This window comes from Phocoena phocoena, chromosome 7, assembly GCF_963924675.1.
Source record: "Phocoena phocoena chromosome 7, mPhoPho1.1, whole genome shotgun sequence".
Lineage (NCBI taxonomy): Eukaryota > Metazoa > Chordata > Mammalia > Artiodactyla > Phocoenidae > Phocoena > Phocoena phocoena.
Window position 1 is genome coordinate 235,816 of NC_089225.1, and position 24,749 is coordinate 260,564.

At 54.6% G+C, this 24,749-nt stretch overlaps 1 protein-coding gene across 3 annotated transcripts in view; it reads right to left on the reverse strand.

The window, feature by feature from the left end:
* Positions 1–11,053: 11,053 nt before the first annotated feature.
* The window catches only part of GLI2 (GLI family zinc finger 2), a 178,470-nt gene continuing 164,774 nt past the window's right edge, over positions 11,054–24,749 (reverse strand). For 2 of the 3 annotated variants that reach the window (XM_065880226.1, XM_065880227.1), the window contains exons 9-13: positions 22,736–22,885; positions 18,429–18,593; positions 16,860–17,138; positions 15,019–15,355; positions 11,139–13,567 (exon numbers count right to left, since the gene is read on the reverse strand). In XM_065880226.1, the coding sequence (XP_065736298.1) occupies positions 11,139–13,567; positions 15,019–15,355; positions 16,860–17,138; positions 18,429–18,593; positions 22,736–22,885 (3,360 nt within the window). Of the gene's footprint in view, positions 13,568–15,018; positions 15,356–16,859; positions 17,139–18,428; positions 18,594–22,735; positions 22,886–24,749 lie in introns of all 3 variants that reach the window. The other variant, XM_065880225.1, reaches the window with a different exon arrangement.

Consider the following 24,749-nt stretch of genomic DNA (forward strand, 5'->3'; position numbering starts at 1 on the left):
AGGAGACAGGGATGGAGCGGGTGTAGGATTTTACATAGGGTGGTCAGGACAGCAAAGACCTGAAAGTGTGAACAGTGTGTCTATCTGGGGAAGGACATTCCCAGCAGTGGGAACAGCCAGTGCAAAGGCCGTGAGGCAGTGTGTGCCAGCAGTGTCTGTGGGACAGCAAGGAGGGTGAAGGAGAGTGATGGGGGTGTGTGTGAGACAATGAGGTCGTAGAGAGACTTGCAGGCTGTAGTGCTCAGGCTGGGTGGGAGAGGGGCTCAGGGTCCATGCTAAGCAGAGAATTGACATGATCTGGAAGGATGCTCCAACTGGAGGGTGAGGATAGGCCGTAGCAGACAGTGGAGGAAGCAGGTAGAGCAGCAGGGAGGCTTGGCATAGGATGGGGATACAGCAGTGGAACGGAGTGCTGGCCGACTGGCTCTTCCGGAGGGAGCAGAGAAAGCCCTGATCCAGTCATTTCACAGTGAAACGCTCCCTCCATGGCAGAGTCATAGGGTCTTGCAACTGGCTGGTGAATTTCTCCTGAGCTGGAACTAGGGGAGTCCAGCACACCACGGGGCCCCAGGGGGCTGTGGTGAAAAGTGAACAGACTGTGGATATTCTCTGAAGTTAGAGCCAAAAGGAGTCTGAGATGTGAGAGAAAGGCAAAGGCCAAGGGTGACTGCAAGGCTGCCCAGCCTAGCGATGATCAGGGGTGCTTGCCGCTGTTGTCGCCCCTCCCTCCTTGGGAATGCTCCTTCCATGCCTTCTGGGGTACCTCCCCCGCCCCCAGCTCTGGTTCTTCTGCTCCATCTCTTGCCGTTTCTTCTAGACTCCCTGGCAGCCGCGGCCTCCTGGTTTGGACCCTTGATTGCTGGGGTTTCTTAAGACTCCCTTTGGGCCCCTTCCCCTCTGAGGCTCCACGGTGTCCCAGGTAATCTCAACCTCCTTCACGTGGTTGGCTCACAAGCTGGCATCATGGCCTACTGCCCCTCCTGTGAGCTCCAGACCCATCAATCCTAACACCTCTCAGGGCTCTCTCTGGGATGTCTCAAAAACACACCAACTCAACATGTGCAAATCTGAACTCCCAGAGCCCCCCTCCCCGCCCTGACCCACCCCGTCCTCACCCGTCATGCTGGCCCTCACCCAATTCTCATCTCTCAGGGGCAGGTGAGTCAGACACCCGGGACTGTTTCCTAACGTCCCCGTCTCTCACTCCTCACATGGAACCCTCCACAACGTCCTCTGGATTTCGCCTCCTAAGTAGTCCTTGGGTCCCCCTGCAACCTTCATCTACCCCTCCCTGGTCGCCTCTAACTGTCCGGTGCCTGGGTTCCTGGTGTTGCCTTGTACATCCTGCCAAGCCCTTCCCCATCCTGAAGCTGGACGAGGTTTCCAACATGCAAGTCTTCAAGTCCTTTTTTTTTGGCCGCACTGCTTGCGCGATCTTAGTTCCCGGACCGGGGATTGAACCCAGGCTCCCGGCGGTGGGAGCGCCAAGTCCTAACCACCGGATCACCAGGGAATTCCCCTAACATGCAAGTCTTAGCACGTGCGGTGCCCTTGCAAAAACCTCTCTAACGCTTCTGATGCTCTTAGGGTATGCGATGAAAAAACCATTTTCCCCCAGTCTGTGGCTTGTCTTTCATTCTCTTAACGGTGTCTCTTGCCGAGAACACCTTTTTCATTTTGATGAAGTCCAGTTTCTGAGTTTTTTCTTTTATGGGGTCATGTTTTTCATGTTGTGCATAAGGACTCTGCCTAAACTCAAGTCCCAAAGATCTTTTTCCCAGAAGTGTTATGGTTTTATATTGTATATTTATTTTGAGGTAATTTTTGTATGAGGTTTAGATGAAGTCTCTGGGGTTTTCTTGGCTATGGATATCCAGCTGTTCCAATACCATTGGTTGAAAAGATTACCCTTTCTCCATGGAATTGTCTTTTCATCTTTGTCAAAAATTAATTGGTCATATTTGTGTGGGCCTATTTCTGGATTCTCTATTCTAGGGATTAGTTAAACATTTTCTGAGAAGGGCCACATAGTAAATATTTTAAGATCTGATGGCCATCTGCTTTTTTGAAAAAAACAACCCTTTAAAAATGTAAAAACTATTCTGAGCTTACAGGTCATACAAAAACAGGCCTCAGGGCAGCTTTGGTCTTTGGGTTGTATTTTGCAGACCCCTGCTCTGCTCCATTCCATTGATCTGTGTCTTCCTTGTCACCAATACCACACTGTCTTGATTGTGGCAGTTTTAGAGTTAGTCTTAAAATCCAGTAGGGTGAGCGTTCCAACTTGATTCTTTGTCTTTTTTTTCTTTTTCTTTTTTTTGCGGTACGCGGGCCTCTCACCACTGTGGCCTCTCCCATTGCGGAGCACAGGCTCCGGACGTGCAGTCTCAGCGGCCATGGCTCATGGGCCCAGCCGCTCTGCGGCACGTGGGATCTTCCGGGACTGGGGTACGAAGCCGTGTCCCCCGCATTGGCAGGCGGACCCTCAACCACTCTGCCACCAGGGAAGCCTTGATTTTTTGTCTTTTAATTGATGCTTTTAAACCACTTTTATTTTATGTAATTGTTGATATGTTTGGCCTTAGTTCCCCCATTTTATGCTTTGATGTCTTTGTTTTGCTGTTCCTGCCTTCTTTTGGGCTATCAGAACGATTCCATTTCAATTTCTTTATTATGTTCCTGCATACATCACCTTGCAGTTTGTTTGTTTATTGATTATATCAGGAAATACAATATACATGCTGAACTCTTCTGTGTCCTGACAATTGATACTTTACCACTTCAAGTGGAATGTTGTTATCTAGCCCCTTAAGTCCCTTAACCACCTCCTCCTTTATGACACATTTGTCTTATGACACTGACATACATTGAAAGCCCCATCACAAAATGTTATATACTTTCTGCTTCAACCGTTAAATACATTTTAAAGGACTCAGGAGGGAAGGATGCTCTACTGTTTACCCAGATACCATTTCTATTCATCTTCCCTCCTCCCTGATGTTCTGTTTTCTTCTGGTATCATTTCCTTTCTGGTTTAGAACACATCTATGAACAGTGAATTCTCTTCATTTTCCTTCATCTGAGAGTGTCTATTTTCCCTTCGTCCCCGAAGGATATTTTCATGGATACAGAGTTCTGTGCTGACAGTTCTTTTCTTTCAGCATTTAAAAAATATCCCAGTTACCTCTGGCGTCCATGGTTTCTGATGAGGAGTCTCCAACCCCCTCAGGCGACTTCCGATTCATCTTCAAAACCTGGATCAGGTCTTATTTCTCATTCAAACTCTGCTGATTTTATGGGTCCCCTCCCTGCTCCATGATTCAAGCCCATCACGCCTTTCCTATGTGTGACATCATCACACACATCACCCCACCTGTAGTGACCCAATCACACATTGGTCTCATCCACTTGTTCTTGCTCGTGTTCACCAGCTGAGGGGTGGGGAAGGGAGGAAGGAAGGAGAAAGGGAGGAAGAGAAGGGAAAGGGGAAGAGGAAAAAGAAGAAGAAGAAGATGGGGGAGGGGAGGGGGAGGGGTAAAATAGATGCTCTCAGGTGGTGGAAAACGAAGAGAATCCATTGTCAGCAGCTCTGCTCTAAAAGCAGAAAGGAAGAAAATGGACCATCAGGAAGGAGGGAAGAGGAATAGTAGGTGGGGGAGGGAGCGGGAGGGGGGAGGGGAGGGAAGGAAGGAGGAAGGAAGGAAGAGACGGGAAAGGGGAAGAAGGGGAAGAAGAAATAGGAGGAGAAGGAGGAAATGAGGAGAAGACGGAGGAGATTAAGAAGCAGCTGAAGACGGATCACCTTTCAGTAACCTCAGATGACCTCTGAGTTCAGAGAATGTGTTTCTGAACTTGAACTAATGAGCGAACGCGGGTCCCCTGCACGGAGGAAGACCAGTTTGCCACCATGTAGCAGGTCTTCCACACCTACCCAGCTGCAAGAAATCCCCAGGTGGCTCAGGAAGCAGTTGATGGGGGCTTAGAATGTTGCCATGGGCTCCTCCACGCATTCCTTCATCGTTTGAATGAACTGGGTAACCATGGTGTCTTTTTCAGTGGACTTCAGTGCTTGCACCCAGAGGAAACATGCTTCAGTAATAGATTTTCTGGAACCGAGGCAGTCCAGTGGAGTGCATTTTGGAGCTGGAAGGGCCCATCAGAGACCCTCAGCTCACAGTCACAACACAGCTACTAGTTCTACGGTGAGACTCTGGCCCAAAAACCTCGGGTCCCCACCTGCCAGGTCACAGGCTTCTTCCTCCCTTCCCCTAACCCCCAATCCACTTAAAAAACAAACCCCAATACCTCTTAAGGACACCTCAAGGTTTCTACAGCTCCAGGTCTCTCTTCAGAATTCTTTGTAGACTGCAGACATAGTCTCACGTTCAAATACATTCTGCAAGGGCCGCTCACAAGATCCAATTTCTACTCATCTCTTAAGGTTTGGTTCACTCCACCTCTGTGAAGTTTTCCAGAACCACCAGATTTGGAACTAAACTCGGCAGAATTAATCAAAACCACTGATGGGCTCTCATGGGCTGGATCAGACACCGCTCTTTCCTTCAAAGGACTAACTCAGACCATCAGAGCCAGAAAGAAGGAAAGGACTGAATAGTACATATGGGCCATGCCTGTGCTATCGGTGCTGGGGTAGCCAGCCTCCTCCCGGGATTCTAGAAGCAGGAGTCCTAATCCTAAGTTTAGAATGTGCTCATTTTTCTGGGCCTCAATTCATTTGGGGCCGAACTAGAGGTTTGGTTTTCAAACTCCACCCTGTGGGCCCATGTGTGTGTTGCTCTGGTTGGCGGGGCGACCTGGGGGTGGGGGTGGGGGTGGGGGCGGAGTGTGGGCTCTGGTCTCCTGCTGTCACCACCAGCGGATCAGCTCCACTTTCATCGCTGTCCTTTACCTCAGCTAGTCAATTTCCTCTGAATAACAGATTGCGTGACTTTTTCTTTTTTCAAATTGCGGTAGAGTTGCTTTACAACTGTGTGTTAGTTTCTGCTGTACAGCAAAGTGAATCAGCTATAGGTACACGTATATCCACTCTTTTTTAGATCTCCGTCCCGTGTAGGTCACCACAGAGCACTGACTAGAGCTCCCTGTGCTGTACAGCAGGTTCTCCTTAGTTATCTATTTTATATATAGTAGTGAATATATGTCAATCCCAATCTCCCAATTCATCCCACCCCCTTCCCCCTTTGGTATCCATAAGTTTGTTCTCTACATCTGTGGCTCTACTTCTGCCTTGCAAATAAGCTCATCTGTGCCATTTTTCTAGATTCTACATATAAGCAATATTATAAGATAGACTGCATGACTTTTAACATCTGAAAGGCCATGGCACTCTGGACTCAAAAGTTCTCCCACAAAATGGGTTTGGGGACTTAGAAACTTAGAAGAGACCTCTGGACATATCAGGCTGTTGGCACCTCACAGGACTTTAGCACGCTCTTAGGTACACTGGCAAATGTTTAACGACCAGCTCTCTGCGGTTGAAGGCAGGAAGCCCTGGTTGGTCGTGTTTGCTGATTTCCATAGTATGAATCCTCCCTACACGGCCAATGTCAGTGATCGCTATGAACTCTCTGAATAGAGTCGGGAAGACATGCACATCATCGGCTCAGAAGCTGACTTTGGCACGTCATTGGTTGCTGGGCCACAATGAATGACCTCACTCTCCTCCCTTTTGGATTTAGAGCTAACTAAGAGAGTGAGGAGAGAGACGGAGGCTACAATTCAGTCTTATTAGGATCAAAGCTGGTCTGATGCGGGAGGTTGGATTATTGTTCAGATACCGACCTGCGATAATTTTATAGGAGGTGTGCATTTCCCTCTTCCATTGATTCGGGGCTCAGTTATGTGACCTGCCTCCTGTTCCAAGCCCAGGCCTTAAGTGGCCTCCTGTATTTTTACTTGCACTTTTGAACCTATGCCATCAACATGATGTCCAAACAATGCTCTGGGTCCAGGGGAGAAGGCCCAGGAGCAGCGCTGAGCTGCCTCAGCTGTCCACCCAGGGCAACACCCTCCACTGACTCACAGACTCCTGAACTCAATAAACGCTGGGTGTTTTATGTTTCAGGACTTTTGTGGTTTTTATTAGATAGCATTACTGGTGCTTATTCAGAAATTGGTACCCAGAATGGGAGGCTGCTGTCACGAAGTCCTAAAATATGGAGCACAGCTTTGGAACTGGGCAGTGAGAACATTTAGAGGAGGTTGGAAACATGGCAAGAAAAATGGTGACCTGGGTGATGTGGTGAAGAAATAGTTGGTAAAATGACTGCCTATGTTCTTTGGGGAGGGATAAAACGTTTCTATGAATTCGTGGAATTCGGCAGGCTGGTTTCCAGGCAGAATATTATAAACAGCAGCTTCTTTGAGCTGTAAATGATAAGGTACCCAAAGTAAGAGATGAGTTCAGAAAGGAACCAGCCAGTGTAAAGCAGAATTTAGAAAATGAAATGATTCCTTATTTCCTGTTTCTCCTGCTGCTCCAAGATCTTCAGATGAAGCTCTGGCCCGGGGCACAGAGACCTAGTCCAGGGCAGTGCCGGTGAGACACGGCCTCAGAGTAAAGACGAAGTCTAGGGTATGCTCTTTTTTTTTTTTTTTTTTTTTTTTGCGGTACGCGGGCTTCTCACTGCTGTGGCCTCTCCCGTTGCGGAGCACAGGCTCCGGACGCGCAGGCTCAGCGGCCATGGCTCACCGGCCCAGCCGCTCTGCAGCATGTGGGATCCTCCCGGACCGGGGCACGAACCCACGTCCCCTGCATCGGAAGGCGGACTCTCAACCACTGCGCCACCAGGGAAGCCCTAGGGTATGCTCTTGATTGTAATCCCTTGGTCTTGTGGTCCTTGAAAGGAATAAGGTGACTATTGAGTATCCCTTCAGTGACAATGCAGTGCCTAGACACAGCCTGATGTGGGGTGTCGGTAATCAATGTAGAGAGGGGGCATGTCGCCAAAGGAATTACAGGTGTGGCTTTGACGCACAGGGTGGACTAGAATGAAATACCAAAACCCGCCATGTTTGAGGGAGTTGCGTGGGCACATGTATCGTAAGTGGAGTACAGTGAGGGTGTCTGACACCTAAAGGACCTCAGGCTCCCAACCTTCTTCAGGCAGAAAGGGGTTGGACAGTACTTTGCTACCCAACGAGGTATACTTTCCAATGCCCTCTGTACAAGTGGGAAGGCAGATGGAAAACAAAGAACGCCCCGATGTGGACGCCAGAGCACAACAGACTTGGGAACATTCCACCCAGGAATAGGGTGACCCAGGGTAGGGCCACTGGCGACGTTTCCCCGGCAGGACTTCAGATGCTGTGGACCAGCGGCTGAGACAGGAGTGGCAACTGCCGCGATTCTAGCTCTGGTCCACTCTGTGCGCTGGGTGTGTGTATGAACTCTGTTTAGTTCTTGAGGCTCTGGGTCAAGAAGAGACGCATCCAGAACAGGTATAGACCACACGATCTTAAACTTCGAGCCCAATGACCGATTGGATAGATTTTGGGGTCTTGTGTGAGTGTATGCTGCTTGTGGGAGGGACATGAGGCTGTGAGGGCGGACCATGGGAGACCGTATTATTGCTGAGAAATAGGCACTCTGTCCCCCTCACGCCCGTGGAAGGAGGACACGTCCCGTCGCTGACGATGGGTTTGGCCACGTGGCTTGCTTTTGCCAGAGGAATGCGGGGAAACGGACGGTGCCCTGATTCTGAGCAGAGGCAGAACCTTCTCTGCCTGCTTTCTCATGCCCCTGCCGTTCCCTGAGAAGGCAATGCCCAGGCTGGCCTCCTGACCAGGGAGGCCGATGAGGGTCATGTAGAGCACGGCCAAGCTGCCCCCACCAAGCCGGCTGGATGAGCTGCTCCCAGCTGAGCTGCCCAGCCCGGCCCAACCGGGATCCGTCAAATCCCAGCGGACCCAGATTCATCAGCCAAACAGATGCTGTGACCTGGTGCTGAGGCTGCGTGAGTATTCTCAAGCAGCACGACCGTGGCTGTGGTTAAGTGACGCAGAGCGCGTGGCTGCGTTGAGTGGCTTCTATGGGCTTCTTAATACTGTGGCCCATCCGGTCTCGGGCAGCATTGAACATCCTGGCCTCCCCCGTCCCCAAAGCAGGGCAGAGCTGCTTCCGGGGACTTTTAGCACGTTAAGAAGCAGGGGAGATGCGAAGCCTGAGGATGGGCTTTGAGAGAAGCAGAGGAAAGGGCCCAGCCAGGTACGCTCAGTTCCTCCTCTGGAGGGTGCAATCAGCTAAGTAAGTCCCCCCGTCAAAGAGAGGGGCTCCCCGGGGCTGGGAGTCGGCTGTAGTCTTTCCACCAGGAAGATGTGGCCGCAGACGTGAAGCTTCCCCTAATGCACGGTGAAGACTCTGGGACGCTCCCAGAAAGGAAACCTTTGAATTCTGTTTCCCTCGGTGGGGGGTGTGTGTGTGTGTCCTACACTCACTATCAGAGAAGGCTTCTTCCGTGCATCCACGACATCCACAAAGATAGCTCTGAGCTGAATGCGCCGCATGCGGTTTTGGCTTCCTGACTCTCCGAGCTGGGTGCCAAGTTTCCCTCCTGGAGCGAAGCGTGCGCTAGGGGGCCCGGGCCGGGAGTGCAGAGGCACAGCATCCCTGGCCCTACAGAAGGTGCCTTCTAGCCCTGGCAACCCGGTCCTGCGCCCTCCCCTCCCAGCTCCAGAATTCATCCCAGGCCTTACGGCCCCCCTCCCCAGTCCCCCTGAGGCTCAGAGCTGTAGCCCAAACGCTGTTGATGGCAGCCTGCTGGCTCTCCAGACCCGGGTCCCCTGTGCACCTGCCAGGGCCGCCCCCCCCAGGGCTCAGAGTCCTGCACCTGGCTGCTCCCCACTGGCCCCTTCGCCCCAGACCGGTTGCTGGGTATCTGGGTGTTACACCTGCTCCCTCTAACTCTGCTTTTGCACCAGAGCACAGGCGGCCGCCTGTTTTCCTCTCCCCACTCCCCAAGACTCAACCGTGCTCATCCGACTGCTCGTCCAGGGGGGGCTTGGGACCACAGCTGCACCTCGTGTCAACAACCAGTCAGCAAACCAACACAGACATTCCGTCCAGCGGGCTGAAAGAGCAGCCAGACAACCCCTGTACCGCGTCAAACCCCGGCCCCCCCGCCCCAGACAACAAACAAACAGGCAGTGAAAGTCCCAGCTTTAAACATTTCCTGGCCAAGGCGGAATAGTCAATTTTGACGCTGCTGAGAAAAAAATACAGCCTCGTTTCCGTTCAAATGCACCGAATTTATGGCCCAGGTTTTCATTAACTACTGTCAAGGAAGAAGCAGATAGACCAAATAAATTATGAAAAAATTACTTTTTTAATGTACAAAAAGACTTATTTACAAGTTGAGTATGTCATCTCAATTCATCGCATGTAGAAAAAGCTAAAAATGTTTTGGACATATAAATCTGACCGGATGACTCACCTACAGTATTTTCAGGGATGCTGTCTTCTGTACAGACAATATACAGGCTGGGAACAGCTAGTGAAATCCTAGCGCGGGGAAAGACCGTGCACCACACAGAGCCCAGAGCCTTGGAGGTGTCCCAGGGCTGTCGTTTGAAGTTGGCCTTGTCTTTGGACGCTGACGAAGCATTTGCTGTTCTGGGATGTAGAGTCCCAGGTGAGGTTTCGGCCCTGTCCTGGCTGAAGTCAGGGTCATAGTCGGTTCCACGTTCATAGTGGTGCAGGTGGATTTGGCAAGGTTGCCACGAATTCAACATGGGAAAGGTGTGCAGTGTTTGTACATGTGTGTGGCAGGGAGGATGCACCTATTTACCTTACTGTATGTTCGGGAACAATGTCTTCTGACGCCAGTTGCAAATTCCATTTCCAGGTGGGGCTTGGCCAACACTGAATAGGAGAATTCAGTGATGGTCCCTCAGAGTCCCAAGAATCAACCCCTTCACCCTCCCACCCCCACTGAGAACACCATGCATATCATCGTTCTCTGTGAAATGAACAGGAGGGCGGCGGGAAGGGAATCCAGAAGACACCGCGACTGCATGTTGTAGCTAGGGGGTTGGTCACTGGGCTGCTGGTGAGCAGACTGCATGGCCTGGAGGAACTTGGGCGGAGGTTGCTGTCAAGCCCTGGGGTTTATCCATGGTCAAGTGGGTGCATAGTGCATTGGAGAAACAGGCTTGGGTAAACACGCGACTTCCTCGTCCTACTGGGAGACCTCCAGGGCAGCCTGAAGCTGGGCCCCCGGTGCGCTCACTTTACCCAGGTCCCAGGCCACGCTTCAGCTCACCTTGGCCATCCTTAACCCACAGCAGCTCCGGCAGCCCCGAGGTATTTAGAAATGTGTTCTTTTCAGGAAGGGCTACATTCTACACGCACGAACACTGTAAACATGGTCTGGAGAGGCCAGGGTAACTTCTGGGCTTGTCCTGAGTATTACACTGTTTTCTTTCCTTTTTTCGGGTGATACTTCCATACTTCATTCATCCACACACACTTGGACAGTCGGCCAGCTGTAAACTTAGCTTTGCGGGGTAGAGATGCCTGCTCTACCAAACCCGGAATCAGGATGTGCTTCCAAATCATCCAGGTAAAAATTTTTTTCCACTCCATGGCAAGGGATGTTAGAGGCCTCAAGAATTAAGCTTCATAGAAGAATTCCGGTGGGCCATGAATTCCTTTACTTTGCAGGTACTGGAACAAGAAACTTATCTTCCTGGATTAGAATACCTAGTATGGCTTTCAGATTCAAATCCAAATGTGGTTCCTCTCGCCTCTTTCCACGTGTGCTTAGAAAGCCCTGGGCCAACGTAATCCCTCATTAGCCAGATGACAGAGGTGACAAAGCCAGAACAGAGTGGTCCTATAAACACCAAAGGCTGCGAAGCGCTGTGTAAACGAGTTTTGCATTCCTGCCTTGCCTTTTCTGTTGAGGCTTTCTTCAGAGTTCCTACAGATAATCTAAAAGAAGACCAGACAGGACGCACATAAACCTGCCCTTAAAGCCTCTGTGGTCTGAACCAGACACTGGCCAAACTCCCTCAGACCTATTTAATACTTTTGGGGGGAAAAGATGAAACGGACGAAAGGCCCATGCTCTGGGAAGCGCTGGTCCCTCGGGGTCCGCACAGCGCCAGGCGCCGGGGCCTTAGGTCATCATGTTCAGGAACTTGCTCTCCTCGGCCAGGCTGGTGAGCATGGAGCTCATGTCCCCGACCGCCATGTTGCTGATGCCCGCGGGGATGGAGGGCAGAGTCAGGGAGTTGCGCGGGGTGGTGAGGCGGGAGGAGCTCTGGGAGAAGCCGTGGAGGAGACTGGGGCTCAGGGCTCCCGAGAGCAAGCTGGAGTGATCGCCGTCATCCATGATGGCATCAAAATCAATCTGGGGGGCCTCGAGTAGCTGGGAGTCCACAGTGCTGGACACCTGGTTGAGCCCTGGCGAGGGCAAGGCCTGGGGCTGCAGAGGCTGGGGCCGCATGGCCTGGCAGCCGGCCTGGTTCTCCAGGCCTCCGTTCTGCTCGTACATGTGGATCTGGCCGTAATAGTAAAGCGTGCTGCGGTCCTGGGTCCCGCCCGCATCCTGGGCGGGTGCCTGGGGAGTCAGGGCCAACACGCCGCCCATCGTCCCCTTGGGCACAGACTCTGCCATCTCCTGGTCGATTGACAGGGCAGCCATGGCGTGGCCAGAGGCCCTGGCATAGGCCAGCTGCTGCCCCGCACGCACCCCACGGCGGCGGCCAGCAGGGCCGGGCTCTGCGGGTGGCCGGGGTTGCACTAGGCCAAAGCTCGATCCGGCCGCCCCCGTCGGGCCCTGCTGAGGCCCCACGAAGCCAGGCTGGTGGGAAGGCACAAGGCTGGGGCCTTGGCAGTAGCCCTCCTGGCTCATGGCTGTGGCCAGGTGATGGCTCTGCTGTGGGTAGCTCTGGGCTAGGTGAGGTGGTGGCATCCTAGCCAGGCTGGAACTGGGGATGTCAAGTTCCCTGTGGCTGCTGCCCATCATGGCGGGGTCAGGGACAACTTCCATCTGCTGGGGGAGCCCCAGGTGGCCCGGCTTGGCCGCCATGTTGCTGCAGGACCGGGGGAACTGGTGCGGGGCCCCACCCAGGGGGCTCAGCTGGGGATGGGCTTGGCCGTAGCCAGGGTGGGCGCTCACAGCAGCCGCCATGCTGGAACACTGGCCACCTGCCCCTGGCTGCCGCAGCTGCTGCATGTAGTTTACCCTGGGCGCAGAGGGCGCTCCACTGCAGGGCTGCAGGTGTGGCTGCGAGCTGTCCAGGACCCCGGGGCTCAGCTGCAGGCCCTGCTGACTGTAGCCTGGATACTGGCCGAAGGCTGGCTTCTGTGGCACCACCGCCAAGTGGCCCTGTGGGAAGGGCGGAGGCTTCCCCTGGCTGGCCAGGGCGTCCACGGTGCCGGAGCTCACCTCGTTCCACTGCACAGGCATGCTGTTTTTGTTCAGGCTGGAGGGGGCCACGTAACCCATTGGGCAGCCTCCCAGCACAGGGGCAGAGGGGCCCACGTTGGAGTCTGCGGCCGCTATCGTGTGCCGGCCGTGCAGCCCGGGGCTGGGCAGTTTGGGGTTCTCGGAGAAGCAGGTGCTCTCCGGGGGGTACACCTTTGGGGCGCTCTCCTCCAGGGCGCCACCGGCATGCGCCTTGATGTACTGCACCACGTCGTCAGGCAGTACAAGGTCGTCGTCCGGCAGCCCGAGGCTGACCTCGGGGCCCACGCCGTCCGCCCCCACCGCCAAGGCCTCCATCACTGCGTTCTCGCTAATACTGGGCGGCCGGGGCGAGTAGGCGCCTCGGGCCAGGCCGCCGTCGGCGCTCGCGTGGCTCTGCAGACGGAGGCCTCGGCCCTGGGCGCGGGGCAGCGGCAGAGCTGCCGGGGTCACGTCGTGGGCGCTGTGGAAGCGCTGCACCCGCGGGGGCGCCAGGGCATCGGGTCGCCTCCCGGGATCGCTGGCCCTCCGCGCCCCACCGCCCGGCACCTCATGGGGGAAGGAGGGCGCCGGCCCCACTGGCCCGTAGTGCGGCCCATCGCTGCCCCGCCGAGGCCCGATCGGGTGCGGGCAGGCAGCGGGCAGCACGCGCTCGGGCGCATCCAGGAGCGCCAGCCGGGTCCGCAGGCTAGTGCGCTCCAGGCTGGGCAACGGGGTGGGGGGCGGCCCGCCCGTGGCCGCCGCGTACTTGGCCCGCAGGCTGTACTGCTGGGCGGGCGTGAGCTGGAGCAGCCCCGGGCCGCCACCACCGCTGCCGCCATACTGGCTGGCCTCGCTGGAGCGCCGCGACGCGTCGGTGGAGATGGGGTCATAGGAGTCGGCGGAGCTGGCGGGGTGTGCGCGGCCGGCGCCCAGGGGCGAGGCCTCGCTGGAGCGGCGGCTGGAGAAGTAGGGGGAGATGCCCGAGGAGCGGCGGCTCACGGTGTAGGCCGAGCTGACCGTGCTGGTGGAGCTGTCGCGGCGCTCCTGCAGGTGGCTCAGCACGGTCACCTCGCCGGCGGACAGATCGGATAGCCGCGGGTTGGGCAGCAGCCCCGCTGGCCCGCCGCCGCCTCTGAAGTTTTCCAGCGCGGAGCCTGCGGGAGAGGAGAGGGGTCAGCGCCGGGGACTGGGGACAAGGGGCGGTACACTGCCTGCTTGGGCCACACTGAGGCTGCTGGGCCCAGAGTCCTGGAACGGGACCTGGCACCCAGCAGGAACCCAGCTAATGATTTCTCAACAAGAGGAAGAAAGGAAGGGACAGTTAGCAAACGGTGGCACTCATTGCCAGGGCGGCTAGTGGAAGTTAGGAGGCCCGATCCCAATCTAGCACTGCCCGGCTGGCCCTGCGTTCTCATTCGGCCCCATCCTCAGTTTCTCCAGCTGTGGATGGGATGTGCCTCTCCGTAGCACTGGGTTACCCCCAAGAGCCCAGGAGGGCCCTGGCCACAGCCTCCCTGCATCCCCACCATCTACGGATGGGCGTTGCCATGTGGGCTCCCCTGGGACTGAGTTTACCCAGCAGGCTGTTTAGGGGGACTGTCCTGAGACCCACAGCCACGGTGGGGTGGTGTGGAGAGGCAGCAGAGTGGTTAGGGAGAAGACAGCTGCAACGCAGGCCCACCGCCAGCCGCGACTCATCTCACAGGCAGCTCTGGGCCTTGAGCAGCCTCTATAGCCCTGCAGAGATCTATCCCTGGACGTGGGCCATGCCGGGAGGGGTGACCTTGGGTGAGGCAGCTGTCAGCACCCCAGGCAATCTCTGGAGGAGGTGGGGAGTTGAAGGCCATCTGCCGGCAGTTCCCTCGACAGCTGGGGCAACGAATCCCCCCTTCAAGGAGGAGCAAGGTGGTGCCTCTCAGGGTCTCCTCTTAATAACTCAGTGCCACGGTGCACACTGGGCCCTGGAAGGCAGTGTGGAGGCTCAGTGCCTCAAGGTGTCTGGCGCCCGGCACGCGGCCTGGCACAGTGGCACTCAAGAAATGCCTGGTGAAGACGTCTTCCACCTCAAAGTCTGGCCAATGCTTCCTGAGGCTGAGCACAGGGCTGCCCCCTCCGTTGACGCCCTCCCTGCGCCTCCCCAGCTGCCCTGCTTTCTCTCGAGCTACACTGAGCTCTGTCCTCAGCGCTACTCGCTCATTCGGCATCTCGTAACTTGGCCTTCTAACCACAGGGACCTGGAACGTGTCCCTGTCCTGCCGAGCCCTTTGCCGTGGTGTGCGCGGCAGGTGCCTGGTAGGCAAGTGCATGGCTCACGAGGAGAGCAAAGGCTGAGCTGGGTCTGCCTGCCTGGGGGCTTATGGGGATGCAGTATGGTGTAGCCGGAGGAGCATGGGCTTCGGAGCCACTCAGGCCTGGGCTGAGCCTCAGCTCTGCCACCGATCTGAGCAAAGCACTTTCACCTCTCTGAGCCTCAATTCCCTGACCTGTGCAATGGGCTTGTAAGATCCATCTTCTCTAGGGCACATGGTGCCTGGTGGGTATGAACCTCATCGTGCTGCCCTGGGCTCCCTCCCACCCCACCTGCACGCCCAGGGCCTCCACTCACCACTTGCCGGCAGCGGGGGCAGCTTGGAGTTCTGGGTGTGTGGAGCCGGCCCGGCCCATGAGCAGGAATCCTTGAGCGACTTGAGCTTCTCCCTCTTGAGCTGCTCGAACCGGTGCACGGTGGTCATGTGTTTGCGCAGCTGCAGGCCACCGGCAGAGGGGGTGGCCAGGGCGGAGGCGTCGGCCCCTGGCGGTGGGTCCTCCAGAGCCGTCAGGTCTGCCAGGCTCCCGGGCCCTGTCCCCGGCATCTCCACACCGCTGTCATTGTTGGGGGCACTGCCCAGAGGAGAGGGCTCGCTGCTGCAGGAAGACTGGGCCCCGGGGCTGGACTGACACAGCTGTGGGGAGCATGGTGAGAAGGCACGGACTCAGAGGGTGTGAGCACCCACCGGCCCCGCCACCCATGCTGCACCCTTGCACACCCGGGGGCAGGAAGCTGCCGTATGGAGGAGCTTTCAAAGCATCACTGCTCTGAACCTCGACTTCCCCAACTGTAAGCGGGACCCAACCTGACTCCTGGAGAGAGTCAGTGGATGGATGGAGACCACCCGGCGAGTAGAAGGCAGCGGGTAATCGCCAGGTACCCACCACCCACCTGCCCTAGCCCCCTGCTATGCTCCTGAGCTTTCCCAGCCAGCGTCTGGGCCAGAGCTCTCTGCCTGCAGAGCTGTCAGTATGTGGACCCTATGAAGCTGAGCCCCACAGAGGCTGCCGCAGCCGCGTGAAATGGACAGGAAGGAGGAGACTCAAGTACCCCAACAACAGCGATGGGGGTGGGCCACTCGATGAAGTAAGAAACAGTGAAGGCCTGCTACCTGCCGTCTGCCCAGCAGGCCGGAGGTGGGTTGCTAGAAAGGGAAGGGTTGACTGCGGAGGGTGCAGCTGCTGGACACAGCCCTCGCCCTTGACCTGAGTGGCCACCCCAAACCAGCCCTCCCTCTGCAACAGGGTGAATTGAGGCGAGAGCTGGTGGCACACGTGTACGGGGTGGAACCCCACAGAAACTGGGCTCCCTCCACCGTGACTTGGGATCTGAGCCCAAATGAGGCTCACCTGGGATGCAGCATCCCTGGTTCATTTCTAACCTAAAGGCTCCCAAATTCCAGACCTTTCCAGGGGAGCTGCACACAGCACGGCCCACACCCCTCACCTCGGCACTCAAGGCCTTCTGTAGGTCAGGCCCGCCCTGCTCCGCAGTCCAGATTCACACCTCCACCCTGCCCTGACCCTCACGTGGGCTTGGACCCCACCGCTTCCCCCTGTGCCTGCAAGCTTGACCCCTGCTGCCAGCCTCGAGCTGTTCCGACGGCCCCACCTGCGGTGCCTGCGGTCTACGTACCCGAACCTGCCTTCCCGGCCGTAAGGAGCCTGGACAAGCGCCCCAGCCCCCCTCACTCACGCCAGCGCGCCCAGAGCCCACCCCGCTGCTTCGCTCACCTCAGTACCGTCTATCCTTAAGGGAGGTACAGTCAGGAGAAAGAGGTGGAGACAAAGAACAGGTGGTTAGAACAAAAGGGGTGCAGGCCAGAGGGGCAAGGACGCAGAGACAGGACAGAGGGGCGGGGGCAGCTGCGGCGGCGGGGGGTACTGGTTGGAAAGGCAGACACCGGGTACCGCCCCACCCCCTGCAAACTGACCTCGTCGGGGGAGGCATCCCCGTCACCCACGGCCTGCCCAGCAGGATGGGACCTGGCACGAAACAGGTTCCATGGGGGCCCAAGGTGGTGATGGGGGCCAGCTGAGCTGGAGAGAGGAGGGACATCCTTGCGCCCCTGGTGCCGCTGGGCACGGCCTCCTGGGGGCGGGGTATGGACCGGGCCTCTGCTGCGCAGCCCTGCTTACCCCGGAGCGCTCGGTCTTGATGGCTTTGACGTGCAGGCAGTCCTCCACGGCCTGGCTGGTGCTGCTGGCCTCGGCACTCTCCTCGGAGCCCCGGCCAGGCTCGGCGCCGGCCTCGCTGTCCCCGTTCTCCCTGAGCAGGGGGGTGCGGAGGTGCACGTCGTTGCGCTGCTTCTTGGTGACGTGAGCATCTGGGCCGTGGACCGTTTTCACGTGCTTCCGGAGGGAGCTGGGGTCTGTGTACCTCTTGGTGCAGCCTGGGATCTTGCAGATGTAGGGTTTCTGGAAGAGAAGAGGCCTTACGGATGGGACAGGAAGGCAGACTCCGCATGGGAGCACCGTCCGTCTTCCCGAAGCCGCGTCCTTCGGCAGAGCAGAGCTGGCGGCACTGTCGGAAGGCGCTGGGTCCATGGATGGAGCCACGTCAGCCCCGCCCCGCAGGAGTCCCGCCCACAGGAGTCCCGCCCCGCAGGAGCCCCGCCCCGCCGGCTTCGCCTGCCACCTTTTCCTGCAGGTAAGCCTGTGGTTAAGGGGGCCCCACCACGGACCGGGGACATGGATCAGAGCCTGTAGAGGGAGGGGACACACAGTGCCTGGTGTGATCCGCATAGCGATTGGGGCGCTGGGCATTTTGGTATCAGTAGCGAGCGTATTACCTCGTTATACGTCTGTGACACAGCACGAACACCTGCTCTGTCTCACGAGGAAAGACAGGTTCAGAGAGGCAAAGACACTGCCCCCAAGTCACCCAGGAGTGGGATGAAAACCCAGGGTTTCTGAACCTCGGTCCTGAGCTCATACACACACACACAAGTGACATCCACATATAGACATACTCTGTCTACATGCACACAGGTACACACACGTATGCACATACAAGCACACACATCCACGTAAACTCACACACACGTATGTAAACACCCACACGTGTACATATACTTACAAATACATAGCCACACACCCACACACATAATACATACAACCACATCCACACACATGCACATACATACTTGCAAACACACATACCCACACACACCCTTATCCAAGGCTAGCTCTTGTCTTTAGACACTCTGAGGGGTTCAGATACCTTTGGGAAGTCCTTGAACTTCCTACCAGCACTGGAGCAAGTCCCTTTGGGGTCCAAAATGTATCAAAACGTTTAGAAACATCCTTTCCTGAGTCTACCTGAGTGACAGCAGTTGAATGGCTGGGCGGGGACCGGAAGGCGGGTACAGAGCCACCATGAGCTTCCACCCGACATTCCTCCCTGGGCTCCCTCAGCCCTGCCTGGGGTTCTGGCTACCTGGAGAGACAGAGGCTGCTCTGTGCTCCACGCGGGGAGGGACCGACAGCTCCGCAGGCCCCGGCGGCACGAGCAGCTGGAGCGTGTCATCCGCGCTGCCAGCCTGTGGTGGGGGCGACAGGGCTGCCGCTGCATGCTGAGTCCCCACACCAGGGGGCAGAGGGAAGTGGCACCTGGCCACCGAATGGCCTCTGGGTGTCTAGAAGCCGTGGGATGAGGGTGATGCGTTCACGCACGTGCCCGCTGCCCGCCTCCCTGGGGCCGGGTACCTCGTTGGAATGGGTGCGGTTCTGGTGCTTGGCGCGGTCCGAGGCATTCGAGAAGGCTTTGTTGCAGCCCTCATGCTCACACACGTACGGCTTCTCCCCTGTGTGGGAGCGCAGGTGAGTCTTCAGGTTCTCCAGGCGGGAGTAGGCCTTCGAGCAGCCCTCAAACTGGGAAGAGGAGGGTTCAGTCAGTGAGGGCGCCCCATATCCACCGCAGGGAGCCTGACCTGGGGGCCCGCTCTGCCCCGCACGTGCAGCCAGGCGCACGGATCTCAGCGACAGCATCTACCTTCCTTCCTGATTATATAAATGACACGTCGCAAAAACATGGAAGGGACAGGAAAATGACACCGTCCACGGCCCAGGGACAGCCGACACCCAGGCAAATCTCATTCTGGGGACTCTGCAGTTCATCCCCGCACGTTTTTCAAACCCAAATCGGGAACATCTCAAGCGTTCAGTTACTTATTCTGCTCGTTAAAATCAACAGCACATTGTAAAGACTCTTCCCATATGATTACAAACTCTGTAAATGTTCTCGTCAACTGTTTCCCAACGCCACTCCCTGATTAGAACTGTTCTGTGCATTGAATGTGCTGAGAATAAAATCCAGGGTCCTCTGCGTCCCTGAGGGAGCTGGCCATCCTCGCCCTCGGTCCCTTCTGCTCCCCAACCCCACTGAGCTCTTCCTGGCGAGTGGTCTTTGCGCACACTGTCCCCTCTGGCTGGAACCTCCTTCCCACCCCCACCCACCCCGGCATTGGCTTGGCCCACTCCCTCTCAGTCTTTGAGGTCATCTCCTCCGAGAGCAGTTCTCTGATTTTTTTAATTATAATACCACCCTTTTCCCTTTATACTTCCTAACACAGTTTATAATTATCTTAATCATTTTGTTATCTGGCCTTCCCACTAGGATATAAGCTCCCGGAGAGCAGGTACTTTCTGGGTCTTGTTCATTTCTGTGTTCCTAGGACTTAGCGCCTGACGAAGAGAAACATGTGCAGCGCTCAGTAAACATTTTAGGAAAGGAAGAAAAGAGGGAGCCAGAGACAGGGGCAGGAAGGGAGGGAGGGAGGGAGGGAGGGAGGAAGGATCACTGCAGGGGGCACCTATTCCAAACACACCGCAATTGCATCCAGTGTAGCTGTGAAAATTGCCCCCAGAATAACACGTAAACCCCAACAGGAACTGTCTCATTCTTCACATCCTCCCCTTTATTCCTGACCAGTTTGACTGGGCACACTTGACTCCAATGCCTTTTATTTGTTTCTGCAGTTCACAGCTCATATCAGAGGGCTATGGTTTGCTACCACTCGGGGTGTTAAGAAAATAACTTGCTGCAAAAGATCCAGAAGAGCCAGAACAATCTTGCAAAAGGGACAAATTTGGAAGACTGACACTTGCCAATTCAAAACTTACAACAAAATTACGGTAATCAAGCTACTGTATAGCACAGGGAACTATATCCAATCTCCTGGGATAAACCATCGTAGAAAAGAACATAAAAAAGAATGTATATATGTGGGGCTTCCCTGGTGGCGCAGCGGTTGAGAGTCCGCCTGCCGATGCAGGGGACGCGGGTTCGTGCCCCGGTCCGGGAAGATCCCACATGCCGCAGAGCGGCTAGGCCCGTGAGCCGTGGCCGCTGAGCCTGCGCGTCCGGAGCCTGTGCTCCGCAACGGGAGAGACCACAACAGTGAGAGGCCCGCGTACCGCAAAAAAAAAAAAAAAATGTATATATGTGTATAACTGAGTCACTTTGCTGTACAGCAGAAATTAACACATTGTAAATCACCTGTACATCAATTTAAGAAAAAGACATTGTGTGGTACTGGCATAAGGACAGATGCATCGATCAACAGAAGAGAACTGAGACTTAAGCAATAAACTCACACATTTAGGGTCAACTGGGTTTCAACAAGGGTGTCGAGACCGTTCAATGGGGAAAATATAGTCTCTTCAACAAATGGGGTTGGGACAACTGTGTAACAACATGCGGAAGAACGAATTTGGACCCTTATCTCACACCCTCTACAAAAATTAACTCAAAATGGATTAAGGACCTAAACGGAAGAACTACCTTACTAAATGTATACACGTACATATTTATATGTTTATATAAATAAAACTATATTTATTAACTATAAAACTCACAGAAGAAAATATAGGGGTAAATCTTTGTGACCTTGGATTAGGCAATGGTTTCTTAGACACGTCACCAAAAGCACAAGCAAAGAAAACATTGGACTTTGAGAAAATTTAAAACTTTTATGCTTCAAAGGAAACCATGAAGAAAATCAAAAGAAAACCTACAGAACGTGAGAAACTATTTGCAAGTCATATATCCAATCAGGCTCTAGTAAAATTACTACAATTCAACAACAGAAAGACAAATAACTCAATTTAAAAGTGGGCAAAATATTGGAGTAGACATTTCTCCAAAGATATACAAATGGCCAATAAGCACAAGAAAAGATGCTCAAAATCATCTGTCATTAGGGAAATGCGAATCAAAACCACAATGAGATGCAACTTCACACACACCAGGATGACTAGGTAACTGAAAGGCAGGTAACTACAAGTTTTGGTGTGGATGTGGAGAAATCAGAACCCTCACCCATGGCTGGTGGGAATGTAAAATACTGTCACCTGTCTGGAAAAGTCTGGCAGGTCCTCAAAAAGTTAAACATAGAGTTACTCTATGGCCCAGCAATGACCCACTCTATGACTCTATGACCCACTCTTAGGTATATACGTAAGAAACTGAAAACATAACCACACAAAAACTTGAACGTGAATGTTCATAGCAGTGTTACTAGCCAAAAAGTGAAAACAATGCAAATAGCCACCAACTGATTAACGGACAAAAAACTGTGATCTGTCCACAGTGGAGTATCATTTAGCCACAAAAAGAAATGAAATACTCATACATGATACTACATGGATGAACCCTGAAAACATGCTAAGTGAAGGAAAAGACACAGAGGCTACACATTGTATGATTCCATTTTTATGAACTGCCCAGAATAAGCATGTTGATAGAGACAGAAAGCAAATTAGTGGTGGTCAGGGGATGCAGGGGAGGGGGGCATGGGGGTGATTGCTGGTGGGTATGGGGTTTCTTTTGCGGAGGTGTTGAAAATGTCCTGAAATTAGCTAGTGGTGAAGGCTGCACAAGTTTGTGAATTCGCTCAAAATCACTGAATTGTACATTTTTAAAAAAGGGTGAACTTTATGGTATGTGAATTCTATCTCAATTAAAAAAAACCAAAACCTTGCCAACAAAGGTAGTGTACTTCATTGAATCCTGGACACCACCGATTTTAAGACAGACTGATTTCAGAGTCATTAAAATGAGAATGAAGTGTATGTCTCAGAATCTATGAAATACGGTAATTCACAAAGAGCAGTTCCCAGAGGCCTCTGTCACAGCCACAGGAGTGCATCACAGGGCCACCGCTCTTTGAAAGAGGGAGCAATTCCTGTGTGTTAAAAAAGGGTCTCACCTATATTAACGCATATATGTGGAACCTAGAGAAATGGCACAGATGAACCGGTTTGCAGCGCAGAGACAGAGACACAGATGTAGACAACAAACGTATGGATACCAAGGGGGGAAAGTGGCAGGGGAGGGGTGGTGCTGTGATGAACTGGGAGATTGGGATTGACATGTATACACTAATATGTATAAAATGGATAACTAATAGGAACCTGCTGTATACAAAAATAAATTAAATTAAATTAAAAAAAGGTCTCACCAAATATTGGGCTGGCCAAAAAGTTCGTTCGGGTTTCCCTGAACTTTTTGGCCAACCCAAGAGCGTCACAAATCCTGTTGACTCCATAAGGGAGACTGTCTAAAAGGTCTTATCACTGCGTTCTCACTTATAAAAAAAACTCAACCAAAGTGACTTTTAACCCGTCATCGCCCAATCTGTGACTCTCCAGTGAAACTCTTTTCTGTGCAGAAGACAGGCTGCAGGGAGCCACCAAGCTGGCCCCCTGCCCAGGGTCACCCAGTTGGGTGAGGGCACAGCTGTGCCGTGGGGCTCCTGGTAACACAGACACGACCACAGAGACACCAGCATGCCCCCCACCCCCCACAGGTACCGAGATGCACACACTGCCCCACAGGGAGAGTAGGCAAAGATCTGGGGCAGCAGACAGACAGAAGAAGGGCCCCCAGGACCCAAGACCGGGCGGGCTCAGACAGGACACCCTGTCGGCAAGGCCTGTCCCAACGCTGTCCCACCAGGTTTGCCCACACCAGCCCCATCAGCTGGCCGACGGGCCGGCCCGCGGCCACTCACCGTGCACTTGTGGGGCTTCTCGCCCGTGTGTCTGCGCATGTGCACCACCAGCATGTACTGGGCCTTGAAGGGCTTCTGCTCCCGCGTGCAGGCCTGCCAGCGACACACGAACTCCTTCTTCTCCCCGTGGATGTGCTCGTTGTTGATGTGCTGCCGGGAAGAAGCCCACGGGGAAGGGTGAGCCCGTCCACCCACCCCTCCAGACCCCACCTGGTCTATGCAGACCAGCCGCCGCACGGGCCAGCATCCAGGTGCCGGCCACGCCTCCTCGCGAGTTATCTGGGCTGCATCTTCCAATTAGTCATCAAAGTGACCCTCCATGATGGTCAGAGACAGCCCGCTCACTCCAGTCTGGGCTCTAGGCTCTGGTCTATGGAGAACGGATGGTTATGATGGTGCTTCCAGGCTGCAAACAGTAGGCGCTCATTAGCTGCGGTGGGGCAGACACGCACACAGTGGGGGCACGAGCTGCCTCTCCCAAGCTTGTCCCTATGGCTCCAGAAATTTTTAAATAACATTTTTGTTTCTCTTTTAGGCCACGAGGCTTGTGGGATCTTAGCTCCCTGACCAGGGGTTGAAGCCAGGCCCCGGCAGTGAGAGCACCGAGCCCTAACCGCACCAGACCGCCAGGGAGGTCCCTAACATTCTTATCATAACAGAAACATAAATGCATCCTCGTCTCTCTTTTTGACAGTGACACATGAGATGACAGCTTTGTCCCCTTTTCACGAAAGCCCAGGTTGTTAAAGTAGCCTGCCCAGGAGGGAGCTAGAGTCTGACCCTGACGGTGTGCCCTGGGCAGTGTGTGATGCTGCCCGGGGGACAAAACGGCCCAGGAAGGCAAGGCGGGACAGCCCAAGACATCCAGCTGATCCTGCAGTGGTGGGGGGGGCCCTCGGTGCTCGGAGCAGGGGGGCGGGCATCCCAGGCGCAGCTGGGAAGTGCATGGCCAGAAAGCCTTCCCTGGACGAGTGGGCCTCAGACACACCCCAGCCAGCACTGCCCTGGGTCAGGAGCATGGGGAGAATTTTTCTCTTTTTCTCAGCCCCTGCACCCATACCTTCTGGTCTCTGCCCTGGGCCCATCACCTGTGCGCCCCCCGGGGGCAGTTTCTCCCTGTGATGGGCAGCAACAGGCCACGGAGGTTTTCTGTCACAGGCAGCAGAGCAAGCCGCCCTGAGTAGGACATTTGGTTTTGTTACTTGCTTTCATGATTTAACTGAAGGCTGCAGTCCTCACTGGAGCAGGGCTCTTACTACTTCTGAGCTTTGGGATGTGTTGATACATGGGTGGGGCCTCAGGACCTTTATGTCCTTAATCTTTCAGGTTGTCTGTTTAACTGGGGAGTGGGAATGGTGGCATCTTTGCCACCACATCTGGACCCACACTGTCCCATTTGGTTGGCCATCTCCGCTTGTGGCTGTTGCACCCCTGAAAGGTGGTTGCTCCCGACCAGGATGGGCTGTAAGTGTAAACCACACACCTGTTTCAAAGACTGAGAATGAAAAAAGGATGTAAAATATCTCAATAATTTTGTGATATACTGACTGCATGCAGAAAGGATAATATTAGATATTTTGGGTTAAACAAAATATTGATACATGAATCCAATTAATTTTACCTGTTTCCTTTCACTCTGCTTAAAGGTGCCCCTAGCTAATGTAAGACTACATGTGGGGCTGGCACTGGGGCTGGTGGTGTCTTTCTATTGGACGGCGCTTCTGTAGACCTTTGCAACCTACAAGGCTGTGCCGGAGCTGAGCGTCTGGGGTCCAGCAGCACCTTCTCCCCGCAAGACAGAAAACCGCTGGGCCCTCGCGCCCTGGGTGACAGGCTGGACCATCATGCATCCAGATGCCGACATCAGAGCAAGCAAAATCTACGGCGCTCTGAACTTCCAGGGAAATCTTCCTATATTAGCCTCACTTTCCATTTTGAAAGCCTTTCAAATGATAAAAATGCTTCCTGACAACGCCTTTCATTTTTTTCTTGGTTTCCTTAGCAACAGATTGTT